Raw genomic sequence first — 13520 nt, forward strand, 5'->3', positions numbered from 1 at the left:
CATTTTTCTTTTTACACCCTACTGATCTCTTTCCTTCTCAGATTATTTTCCATCTACTTTGAATATACTTCATACCTAACTAGTTGCTATCATATTGGCTTTCCCCAACTCACCCCCACCTCCCTTGAGGTCAGAAATTGTTTTTGTCTTTATATTCCCAAAGTTTAGCACAGTTTCTGACACATATTAAATGTTTAATAAAGACTTGTTGAGGCCAGCACATTCTCATTCTGAATATTAGTTTTTCCTTTGTCATACTTCAAGTGTCTGGGAGATCAGGGAGCTCTTCCAAGTAGAACCTTGGAATCACCAAATGTACCCAAGTAGCCCAATATTGTTGTGGCTAGATACTTATTAACCTACTTTGAGAAATCTATGGCCTGGCCTCCAGAAAAGAGCAGACAAATGAGTGAAAACTTGGTCACCTTCTACTCCACTTTTGTAAACCCCAATATAATATATGGTAATTGCATTCTGATCCAAATGTTCCTCCTTGATTTATAGTTCCATTATTATAAACTGTTGAATGACCTATTTTGTTCCAGTATAAAATCTAAGCTACAAGGAAATGGGCCTAAGTCAAATCCAGCCCAGCACAGATCTCTCCAAGGGATGTCTTCAAGCAAAATGGACAATCATTTGTCAAGAAAAATGTTGGGGAAATTGTTATTCCTGTTCTGATTGGGTTCCTAGGTACCTTCTAGTTCTAATATCCAAGGATTTGGTGAACAAAAAGTGAGATAGCCGAAAAAAGAACTCAATTTAAAGTCTAAGCAAGGACCTGAAATCAATTGATAGATCACCTGCATTTTAGGATATATCATTGGTTGTGGTTCTTGAATGTCAAATGATGAAATGGACTATATGATTTTTAGTTCCCTTCTTGTTCTCAATCCTCTGATCCTTTTCCAAAAATCTTTTATTAGAATTAAATCTTGTTAGGATAAAATGCACAATTCTATCATTTCTTATTGTTAGGTTTATTCTTCCTTGCTAACAATTTTGTTTTTATTACAGGTAATGAGAGTTTAGAAGAAAACTATGTCCAGGATAGCAAAATGGGCTTTGTCATCAATGCTATCTATGCTATGGCCCATGGACTACAGAATATGCACCATGCCCTTTGTCCTGGACATGTTGGTCTTTGTGATGCTATGAAACCCATTGATGGCAGTAAGCTCTTGGACTTCCTCATAAAGTCCTCCTTCATTGGTGTATCAGGAGAAGAGGTGTGGTTTGATGAAAAAGGAGATGCCCCTGGAAGGTAATGAAACAATTTCTTTTAATGAAATAACCAGCTGAGAATTATGTTTTTCCAAAGAGACGGAAATATTTTGTTTTAATGACCACCAAAGATTATTGGGATTGGTATAACCAGAAATAAATAAAAGTATGTCTTGGGAAGAATGAAGGTAATAAATGCATCCATCTTTTAGGGTTACTCTCTAGAGTACACTGAATTAATTTTCTTACTGAAAGAAAGAATCTGCCTTTGGCTAGAGTCAGCCTACATATCATACATACAGAGCCAAAAGGGGCTAAAGAGACCATTTAGTCCAAACCCTTAATTTTATAATGAAACTAGAGTCAAGTAACTTCTTTGATGAAGAAAATGACAGAAGTAAGATTCATTTAGGGAATAGAAAGTCACATGGGTGGTGATATTTGAGGGATTTGGGGCAGGCTTTTCCTTCCCCCCAAGAATCTTTCCCACCAACTTGTGATTAATGCTCAATTTCTATTATTAAAGATTAAGTTCTTTGTGTTGTTGTTCTTCCATGTTAAGATGCAAATATTCTCATTAAGGAAATCCATTAAGCCTGATATTAGCACTTAATATCATTACTCAGACTGGTTTATTATATTCCTTATAGCCTGGAAATTAGAGAAAGATTCAGATGGGTAGTAGAAAAGATAGTATAGCCTGGCAGACCTAGGAGAAGAGGGAGGCTGCTTTAATAATACAATGAGAGTAATGAAGAAAAGCACTGGGAACCTGAAGGAATAGAGGCAAGAAGAATTAAAAGTTTAAAACTACTTATGAAAAATCCTGAAAAAAAACTTTACCTACTTCAAAATCATATCTGTAACCTAGAATATGGTAGCAATGTTAGTATTGGACCTTGAAAGTCATGCATAGGTAGAGGTAGGCAGAACTAAGGCAATGATAGAGGTGGAATCAAGGAAACTGGTTCAAAGTGTACTTTTAGAACTATATGGCCATAGAAAGTCACTTAACTTTTATAAGATCCAGTTTTCTCATCTGTAAAATGAGAGGGATAACTCAATGACTTCTAAGATACCTTTTCATTCTAAATTTGCTCTTTGGATGTATGAGTTTGCCCTAGACATCTCCAGTGTCCTGACTTTTGTCTTACTACTGGACTATCAATAGTGGAAGAGTGAGACTGATGACTTTGTACGACTCTGCTTCACTTAAATTCAATTCACACACTAGTCAAGACACCACCCCATGATGCCAATGGTCTTCTTTGAAAAATGAAGAATGAAATATGTGTAGACTTTCTACATCAAGAAAAGCAGTACTAGCTAGCATTTACATCGAATTTTAAAGTCTGCAAAGAGCTTTTACACATGTTATTTCATTTAACCCTTACAAAGTCCTGGAAGGTAGATGCTCTTATCCCTATTTTACATATAAAGAAACTGAGTCCCAGAGAAGTTAAATGACTTGCAATTCATATAGCTAGGAAGTGTTTGAGACTGGATTGAACTTAGATCTTTCTGACTCCAAGTACAGAGCTCACTCCATTATACTATCTATCTACCTTCCAATATAAGTATTTGAATTAGAACAATTCATCTGTTGTACCATCAGGTAAAGTTTATGTTATATCCTTTATTTATAAGAGAAAAACGTCATCCATTTCTTATTTACCATAGGAACACAGATAAGCAGCACAGTTTCAGCTATGGTCTTATCCTTTCCCTAATCAAGTCATTGCTTTATAGTCTTCTTCCAAATCCATTCTCTTGCTTGATGCAAATCTGTGTTTATTGGAACCATCTGTTCTTGTAGATGTAGAAATTGGTTTGTATAGCCAAAATCTGGGGCAAGGAGAACAAGGATGACTAATTCTTCTTTGGATCATTTATTCCATGCCAACTGAGTTACCACATGGATATTGTAATGGATATTGTACCATTTGCCTAGATAGCTATCTACAAGTTATTCTTATTACTTGTGGCACCTAAATTTTGATCTACTTATTTAAAAAGTTTTTCTGTGAATGTGTAAAAAGAGTAATAATAATTATTCTTCAGAAAATGCATTGAGACTTATTATGTGAATTGTGCCTACAATTTGATACTGGGCACAAGAAGCATGATAATAGGATATGTTTGTTGATACCCACATTTATAAAGCACTTTGAGGTTTACAAAGCAATTTCCTCATAGTGACCCAGTGAAATAAGTAGTAAAATATTATGATTCTTGGTTTTAAAATAAAGCAGATGAAAATCAGAGAGTGTAAGTGAACTTTGTCCATGGTGAAACAGATTGTAAAGCAGCAGAGCTAGGATTTTATAATAATAGCTAGTATTTATGTAATGATTTAAAGTTTGTGAAGTACTATACAAATATTATATCAGGTTTTTTCCTCACTACAACTCTGGGAGGTAAGTGCTACTGTTATTCCTATTTTATAGATAAGAAAACTGAGGTGGAGTAGTGAAATTATTTGTCCAGGATCAGAAAGGCAGGATTTGAATGCAGATCTTAATTCCAAGTCCAACACGCTATCTTTTGTACCACATTGCTGATTATAGGTTCCCCAGTCCAAGCCCACTCTACCACATTAAATTAATGTTATAGGGATTCCTGTCATCTCAAAATTAGAGATAAGAAAGAATATTTTAATGACTTCTTAAATTCTGGATTACAAAATCTTAGAGATAGTAGGAAGAGACCCCAGAGTCTAATTTATATCTTAACAAGAACTCCTTCCATTCCAAACCAACAACTTTTGAAGATCTCCAATAATAGAGAAACCTACTACCTTCCAAGATAGCATATACTAATTTTTATAGCTCTTATTATTAGGAAGTTTCCCCTTCTTTATACCAAGCCCAACTTCTGTCCACTTCTTTCACTTCTGCCTCCTGGGATTGAGCAGAACAAATCTAATATTTCTTCCATAATATGACTGTGCAATACTTGACAAGTAATCATATCATTTCCTGTTTCCTCTGTAATAAAATTCCCATTTCCTTTAGTAAATTCTCTTGTATTTACGACTCTTTGAAAACTCTGACTTATCAACATCATTCCTAGATTGCAGTACTCATAACTCAACATCTGGTCCTCTTCTTGGATGTTCTGTGAACATTAAGTGATGTCTTGATGTGATGGTACTTCATAGCATAGCTTAAGTCCATGTTGGCGAACCTATGGCACATGTGCCAGAGGGTGCTATTCCCCTCCCTCTCTCCATATACACCTGAGAACATTTCTCAGTTCAACCTCCCCTCTGCCCAGCAGGCCAGTGGGAGTGCTTCCTCCCTCCCCTGTCTGGGGTAAGGTGGTGGGGCTCACATGTGGTATGAGTGTTGCAGTTTGGGCACTTGGTCTCTAAAATGTTTGCAAACACTGGCCTAAACTTATTCATTATAATCTATTTATAGAAAGTAAAAACAACAATGTATTACTTCCTCTTATTTTAAAGGAGCAGGATCAAATTAAAATGTTCATTATATATTATTTTTAAATTTTTTTCTGTTGTTTTTAGTTACATATAGGATAATCATATATTATTATTATTCCTACTACTTTAAAAGCGCCTTGCAAATAATGATAGCTTCCTAATAAATATTTTTATACAGAGTAAATAAATGAATGATTTTTTTATTTTTTCCACTGTATCTATACCCTTACTCAATTCAGCATTGTTTATTTGTCATTTATTCATAGTTATTATCCAAGCAATACCAAAATACATTTCTTCTCCATCCTTCTAGAACCCCTTCAAACTCTTTACATTCCACTGGGAAATAAGACATAAAATATAAGCTGCACAAAGGCAAAGGGATTATTTTCAAATACAGGCACTTTTTTCTCATTGAAGATGTAATCCTATCTTTTAGTTTATTTTCCCCAAGATATTAAGCAAGGGCTCATTTACTTCTGTTCTTGTCAATTCACAGGAACCATTTTATTTATTTTAGGATGTAGTTGGCTAATCCCTTTTCAATTTCTTTTTCAATCTTTCTCAATCTGTATCTTCTTTAACTCCACTATACAGTTATAGTCTTTGTAATTATTATAGTTAATTATCACTTAACATAACCCACAGACAGTAGGAGAATGTAAAGAAAAACAAAACTAATTTACTGCACAAAAATATTCCAAATAAATTCCAACATGCAAGAAGGTCTCCCAGGGTCAAGAGAATTGAGTTAATTTTAAGTATCACTCTGTGACAGACGAGCAGTAGTTCTGGTTGGTGTTTATCTTCTATTTCTTCTTCCTTATTTCTAGTTTCTTCTTGGGTATGGGTTTTGTTTTGCTGGGGGTTTTTTTTGGCGGAGGGGGGATTGTGTGTAATATTATACGTTTTTTTTTTTACTTTCTCAATACTAATGTAAACAAAATGGAAACATTTCCTCTCAGAGAGAACATGGGGAATTATGAATAAGTTTCAATAAATGGGAAGAAGAAAACATTGCCATTTTTGAGAAAGACAGAGAGAGAGAGAGGAAGAGAGAGATAGAAGAAGAGACAAAGAGACAGACATATATATATATATATATATATATATAGAGAGAGAGAGAGAGAGAGAGAGAGAGAGAGAGAGAGAGAGAGAGAGAGAAATCGGAAAAAACTTAAAGGGAATCATTCATACTAAATACTCACAGCAGGTTTTTCAGCTTTAATAAGCATGAGTGGGGGGGAGTTAGAAATGAACATTAATCCAAATAATTAAAATGGTTAATAGTAAATCATAAACACGATTTATATACAGTAGCAAATTATACTGAAGACTGGCTACATAAATAAATCTGAGATATTTTTGTCACTAAATAGGAAAAATAAAAACCTTTTCTCTTTCCAAGTACTAAGACCTTGACCTTGTTTTGCATACAATGAAAATTTAATAAATACTTGTTAAATGAATGATCTTGAAAATAATGTATGGAATGAATGTAACGAACTCAATTATCTCCCTTAACATCATTTTCATTTGGTCCATGAGAGAAAAACAAAACCTCCTTTGTCCATCATCATCACCCTGGTTTTCCCTCTATTGCTGTGTTTGAAAAATCTGGCATTAGTTTGAAGTGAAAATTAGTCTCTTGCCCCAGGGGGAGTAAATTTCATCTGGATAAGTTGAGTAGGCAATGGAGGGACCAAGATACAGACTTAGCTTTCTGTAGTAAAAGTCTGAGATTTGGAGAGAAGTAGCTAGAGGCAATATCTTGCAGAATCTTGCCTTAATCTTCAGTGGTTATTGCTTTCTCTTTTCAAATTACATGGTAAGCACACCATACATTGTAGAAGAATGAATCATGATAATGGCTTAAATCCCTATAAATCTTTAAGGTTTACAAAACATTTTCCTCATAATAACTTTGTTAGGGAAATAGTGCAAGTTTTATTATATTCATTTTGCAGATGAGGCAATGGACTGTGAAAGATTAAATGAAATTCCTGAAGTCACACAGATAATGTTTCAGATATGAGACTTAGAATCCTAGAGTTAGACTTGGAAGGAACTTTAGACGCCATAATACCCAGTTGTCTCATTTTACAGATGAGGAAATTGAAGCACAATGGGGCTAAATGATTTGTCCAGGGTCACACAGCTACTAATTATCTGAGATGGGATTTGAATCCAGGTATTTTGATTCCAAATCCAGGTTTATTTCTGCTACATCATGCTGACCCTCTTAATGACTTCTGAGGGGTTTTCCAAAGGATCTCTATAAGTATGATAATTATTTCATCAGAATTACTGATGCTAATCACCTGAAAGTTAATATTTTTACTGCATGTAGATACTGCTTTTAAGAAGTTATACAAGACTGAACTATAAATTCACAATGTAAATAATGCACTAAATTTTTGCCAAATGCAGAAAATCCGTGATGGTCATACTCTAATACTTTGTTCAGACATAGAATTGACTATGAATTTTTTCAGAAAAAAAATCAGATCCTGGAAGAATGGAGCACAAACTCTAATGGAACCTGCCATGCTAAAAACTGCTTTCAAGAGGAGACATATGACAAAATGGTTGTTTGTTGTGCAAGTTCCACACTTACTAAATTTGGAGAGACTTATTAACCAAAACATTAGCCAATACTTGCTGGTTTGGATTTTTTGTTTTGTTTTGCTTTTGGTCAAAACAGCTCACAAGATTATGGTTATGGTGTAATATTGTTCTCTCATAAAATCACTGATCATTTGAAATATCAAAGGAGGTAGATGATGGACAGATGGGTACCAAAGGATGGAATTAGGAAGTTTCGTGTCACTATCAACAAAATAAAGTTACTATTAAAAAATATGTTGCAATGATATGCTGCTACTTCTCGTTTTTAGATATGATATCATGAATCTTCAATATACTGATGCAAACCGGTATGATTATGTCCACATTGGGACCTGGCATGAAGGAGTGCTGAATATTGATGATTATAAGATCCAAATGAACAAAAGTGGCATGGTACGGTCTGTGTGCAGTGAACCTTGTTTGAAGGGTCAGATTAAGGTAAGTCTCAAGACTTTACTGAATAATAAACTGGCTATTCCACTTCCCACCTCCATCCAGTTTTAGTTTAACTGAGGTTTTGTGAAAATCAGAAGGAAGAAAAAGGGAATGTTTTAGATTTATGGTAATAAGTTTGGACACTATCCCAGGAAAGAAAGAGCATCTGCTCAAATCCCACATGTCTAAAGGAGGTTTTTCCTAGTTCCCCCAGCTGTTATTGTCTTCTCAGATTACCTTCCATCTAATTTGTATAGATTTTGTACATTCCATGTTATTTGCACTCTGCCTCTCCCATTAGAATGTGAGTTCCTTCAGGACAGAGACTATTTACCCCTCTTCCTTTGTATCTCCATAGTTTAGCACAGTATCTGGCACATTGTATGGGATGAGTACCTTCTTTTTGGTTTGACTAGAACTAAATGTAATCTATTGTTAACATAGTTAAAATAGTTTATTTAGAGGTGAAAACAGATAAATATATATATATATATGTATATATATATGAATATAATGAAGCAGGATCTCTAATTAAAATAATATGTAAAAAGGGAATCAACAGAAAAATTAAAACTCAAGGATCATTGCTCTTTCTGGAGTTTATTAAAGTGAACACTAAAGAACTTTGAGAAAGTACAGTACTAAAATAGCCCAGTTGAAAATGAGATAGCATTGGCGTCCTTCATCTCCTTCCCTCAACTCCCATAAGCTGACTGATTCCAAAGAAAACCCTGATTAACTAGATAGCCTGCCCATTTTTATGTCCCTTAATAAAATATCTCATATTTGTGAGGGATTTTATGATTTACAAAATCAATTTTGTTTTTGTTTTTGTGCCAAGCAAATAGAATAATTATGTTAATTACTTGAGAAAAGCAAATATTTTAATATGGTTTCATTTTGTAACATCAATGACCATGTGTGTGTGTGAGTGTGTGTGTGTGTGTGTGTGTTTGTGTGTGTGTGTGTGTGTATGTGTGTGTGTCTTCTACTAACACTGGGCTGTTTCTGAATTTTGAACATCTAGAACTATATTGAAATGGTCTCTACAACTGTAGTTAGCTCTCAGTACAGTTAGATCATATGCTATATATACATTTCTTTTGTGTTTTTAATTCTGTGGTTTTTAAAGAATGGATGTACAAAAAGCTAAAGCTTTTAAAGAGCATAGTTCAGTGACTATCAGAGATAATTGCAAAAGATCTGGGAAAATCAAGATTTCAAGGATCATTGCATTTCATAGCATTTTAAGGATCATTCAAGCCCACAATTAAATGGAACCAGTAGCACCAAAGTGCAAAGGAAAATGTAGTAAAAATGAAAATTGTTCCCAAACCTCTGAAATAATTACTACAAATAATCATAAAAAGCAAAGTTCCAAAATTACAGAGATCTGCAAATAGATATTAGAACACTCACCCATGGCTTAGAGACATTCCCATATCACAAAAGACTAATAAATTTATCTAAAGAAAGGAGATAAATTTTGCTTCAGTGATGTAGGAGTTTACCTCATTTAAAATTAATTGAAAATCCATGGGCTATAATCAAGATTAGACTTGGAAAAATGCAATATTCATTAAAAGTGTACTTTATATCCAGGAAAGTGTGGGTTCATGATGAAATATTTTTAAATGTACTGAAATCCTGTGAATAAATGCCCAAAAAATGAAAAAATAAATTATTATAACAAAAGGGGTACTTATCCACTGCCTCCCCCCACTAAAGATTTTTAAAAGTTGTACTGTTTATGACTTGTTGATGAATTTTATTTCACTCTATCTATCCCACAGAATTTAAATACCACCACAGTTACTTTAAAAATTCTCAAATATGTCAAATATGTAAAACCCAATTGAGTTATGCGTCGGCTATGGGAGGGAGGGAGAGAGGGGTAGGGGAGGGAAAGAACAAGAATCTTGTAACCATGGGAAAATATTCTAAATTAATTAAATAAATAAAAATTTCCAAAAATAAAATAAAATAAAAAATAAGTATTCTTTTAGATTTGAATTAAAACTGCTGTGTATATACAAAGCAAAGTCAGTTTCACAACAATCTATACTCATTAAGTATGTATTGTTTGCAAGACACTGTACTAGATGCTACATGCAAGAGAAATGCAGGGGCAGATAGAACAGTGGATAGAGTCCCAGGCCTCCAGTTGGGAGGATCTGGATTTAAATCTGGCCTCAGAAACTTCTTGGATGTGTGACCCTGAGCAAGTCACTGCCTAGCCCTTGCCATTCTTCTGTCTTAGAAATGATACTGACAGATCATAAAGATTTTTATTTATTAAGTGCCTGCTATATGCCAGGTACTGTTGTCAGCATTTTACAAATATTTCACCATTTGATCCTTGCAACAACCCTGGGAGAGAGTATTGTTATTATCCCCATTTTATAGTTGAGGAAACTGTAGCAGACGGAGGATGATAGCCCAAGGTGACCCAACTAGAAAGGGTCAAGGATGAATTTGAACTCACATCATCTGTTCCATAGGTGCAACCCTGTTCCACTTCATTACTATGACAAAAATCAAACATTCCTGTATAGTCAAGAAGTCTACCTTGTCTTTGGGGAAATACCATATGCCCATAAATACATATACATATATATTTTTATATTTGCTAAATACAAAACAATTTTCAGGTGGCACTAACAGTTGGAGGGTTGAAGAAAAGCCTTATAATGGAGTGGCACTCAAGGTGAGCAATGATGTAAGCTAGGTATTTTAGAAATAAATGGAGGAGCACAGTTGAGGCACAGGGTGACCCAGAGGCAGGAAATGGAATATTATGTCTGGGTCAGCTTGTGAGAGAGGTACTTTAAGTCTTATTATTCCTTTTTTTTAAATTGGGGCTGATAGGAGCAATAACTTATATTGCAGCATTTTGTGATTTTCAAAATATCAATGGTGCTGTTGTTTTCCCAACCCTCTGATATCATTGGTATATGGAGCTTCTAGTGAGGAAACTCTGCCAATGCAAATCAGAATCCATTTAGCAACTTGCAGTCTCAAATACTTTCCTTGGGAGGACATTACTTCCTTAAATCAAATAGCCAGTCTATCTCAGCATTAAGACTTGAACTCAGATATTTCTGGCTCCCAACTTACTATGCCCCTGTGGCTCTCTGGAGTGTCATCATCACTCTCATTTTTATAGATAGAGAAACTGAAGGTCAGAGAAGACAAGTCACTTGCCCCCATCACTGTATCTAAATCAAGGCATATAAATTGAAATCCAAAGGTCTTTGTTAAACTAAGTTTCTGGTACACTTTCCTACCTCCCTACAAAGTACTGTGGTACTTTCCAAAAAACTTTTGGTACTCCCTGGGTGTCCCATAATCAGGGACAAGTTGGTAAATGTTTAACAATCAGCTCTCCAGGAAAAACAATGTAGGCATACTTTTATATGGACAGGTAGATGGTGCAGTGGATAGTATGCCAGGTCTAGAGTCAGAAAAACTTCATGAGTTCAAATCTATCCTCAGATACTTACTAGATGTGTGAAGCTGGACAAGTTGCTTAATCATATTTGCCTCAGTTTCTCATGTGTAAAATGAACTTGAGAAGGAAGTGGTAAAACACTCCAGTATTTTTGCCAAGAAAACTCCAAATGGGATCAGAAAGAGTCAGACGTGACCAAATGATTGCCTCTTTTTTATATGTCACTGATGGAGTTTTTTAGTGTTTTTTCCCTAACTCCATTTCCCCCATAAGTTCTGTGTTCTTTCATTGCATGATTTTTTTCATAATATGGTGCTTTTGTGGTACACATATATCATGTAAGAGCAGAATTGACTGGAAGTTACAAGTCCAAACAAAAATAAAGACTTAAGGTAGGGTCGAGCTGTAAGAAAATTCTCTTTAGGGGAAGGAGGGTAAAAACTCTTATCTCACACTATTTAAAACCAAATTGAGTGAGATGATGAAAAATGTAGATAGGAGGAGGCCCTTGGAAGTGGCAAGGGTATGGATTAGATGACCTAATAGGTCATTTCCATCACTAATTTTCTGTGATTCATCTCTTAGTGCAGCCAAGTCATCATTATATAAATGTCATCCAACCCAGCTGGTGGTGTAGCAGCAACTGTGTGGGAGTCTGTCCTTACCCTACCCTCCACCCCAAACTGCCAAACCAACTTCATGAACTATGCAGCCACTGGTGCAGGTGGGAACCCCTGCTAGGCTGTATTCCAGGTATCCTTTGCACCTTGCACCTTGCAGAGGGAAAGACAGTTTCTGTTAGCAAAGCACAATGGAAGGCTTGGAACCTTTTTTGCTATTCAGAAATAAAGCTCTATCCAGCGTGCTGAATCTTAGTATCCCTGTCTCATCTTAAAGGAGGAAAAGAATCTTAATTATAGGAGTCCTATCTCATCTTAAAAGAGAAAAAGATGGAGACCATCTGAGTATTCTCCAGGGCTGATCATGTGCTGCAATCTGTTCCTCAGGAGCAGATGGCTATCTAAGTCTTGCTCCAGGGAAATCCTCTGAGCAGCTAAGTAGTCTTGGGGTGCTGAGGACTGTCCCCAGAGTCCCTAGGGCCATGTGTTCCTCCATGGAAGTCCCTTGATAAAAGGGATTCTCCAGGGTCCAGCAACACTCTGGTAGGTAGCAATGAAATGCCATAGAATAGGGAGAACACAGTCCCAGGTGTCAATGTTTCCAAGCCAGAAGACCAGAGTGTGTGTCACAAGTATGTTTTCCACTGTATTAAGCCGATGGGACCATCCATTTTTGTAGCAGTTTTTCTAGGTATTAAAGCGAGAGGGGGAAAAAACAGGCAGGAAACAATGTCCCCCTCCTCCTGAAATTTGCTGCACACAAGCTCTCTGTAGTAATTCTTTCCTGCCAACTTTACTCCTGGCAGGATATGAATGGACAACCATGAGTCCTTTGTACAATGGCTCACACATTCTGGAAGAGAAGCAGGGCCACTCATTGCTAGACCAGAGGCTGGATGATCCATGAAGCTGTGCTCCTGGTGCCTGGCAATATGAATGCCTAAAAAGCATTGCTTGGCACTATTGTAGCACAGTGGAGAAAAGTGCCAGGTTTGTAGTAAGGAAGACTCTTCTTCCTGAGTCCAAATCTGTCCACAGACACTATTAGCTGTGGGAACCTCGGCAAGTTACTTAACCATGTTGGCCATAGTTTCCTTATTGGTAAAATGAGCCAGAGTAGGAAATGGCAAATCATATCCAGTATCTTTGCCAAGAAAACTCTAAATGGGGTCATGGAGAGTTGAGCATAACTAGAAAATGACTTATCAAGCAACCTGGAGCATTTACCATAAATGTAGATTGGGGAAGGGAAGGTTCTGTTTTAAAATCATTTTCCCTTCAGTGGGAAAACATTTGTCCCTAAAGGAGAAAAAAAATGTTTATTTGTTTTTTTCCCCATAAACTCTACAGGCGGTGTAGAAATAAAAGAAATTCAAATCCTGTTTACCAAATAACAACACTTATATTCCAACACAACTAATTTGCCACCTACCAGGCCCAGGTGACATAAAAGGCAATCTCAGCAGCCTTTCCAAATCTAGACAGAGTCAATTTCCAGGAGAATTTGAGGGCTAATTTCAGGGTTAATAAATTCCTTTATTAACACTGAAAGGCTTTCATTCTCAATGCAGCTTAAAATGCTTTCAAAAAGCATGCCTGTTTTCCTATGACTATAAGATCTGAAACAATGTTAAGAAAAATCTTTTTTAAAACCCAGTTCAACAAATTAAGTCCTGAGTACTTTGGCTTAGAGTGCTGTACCTGGCTAGGAAAAACTTGA

At 35.8% G+C, this 13520-nt stretch overlaps 1 protein-coding gene across 2 annotated transcripts in view; it reads left to right on the forward strand.

Annotated features, from left to right (window-relative positions):
* The window catches only part of GRM1 (glutamate metabotropic receptor 1), a 443691-nt gene that overhangs the window by 377340 nt on the left and 52831 nt on the right, over nucleotides 1–13520 (forward strand). For both annotated transcript variants that reach the window (XM_007484695.3, XM_056818909.1), the window contains exons 5-6: nucleotides 1018–1264; nucleotides 7564–7732. In XM_007484695.3, the coding sequence (XP_007484757.2) occupies nucleotides 1018–1264; nucleotides 7564–7732 (416 nt within the window). The remainder of the gene's footprint in view (nucleotides 1–1017; nucleotides 1265–7563; nucleotides 7733–13520) is intronic.

Source organism: Monodelphis domestica, chromosome 2 (assembly GCF_027887165.1).
Source record: "Monodelphis domestica isolate mMonDom1 chromosome 2, mMonDom1.pri, whole genome shotgun sequence".
Classification (NCBI taxonomy): Eukaryota; Metazoa; Chordata; class Mammalia; order Didelphimorphia; family Didelphidae; genus Monodelphis; species Monodelphis domestica.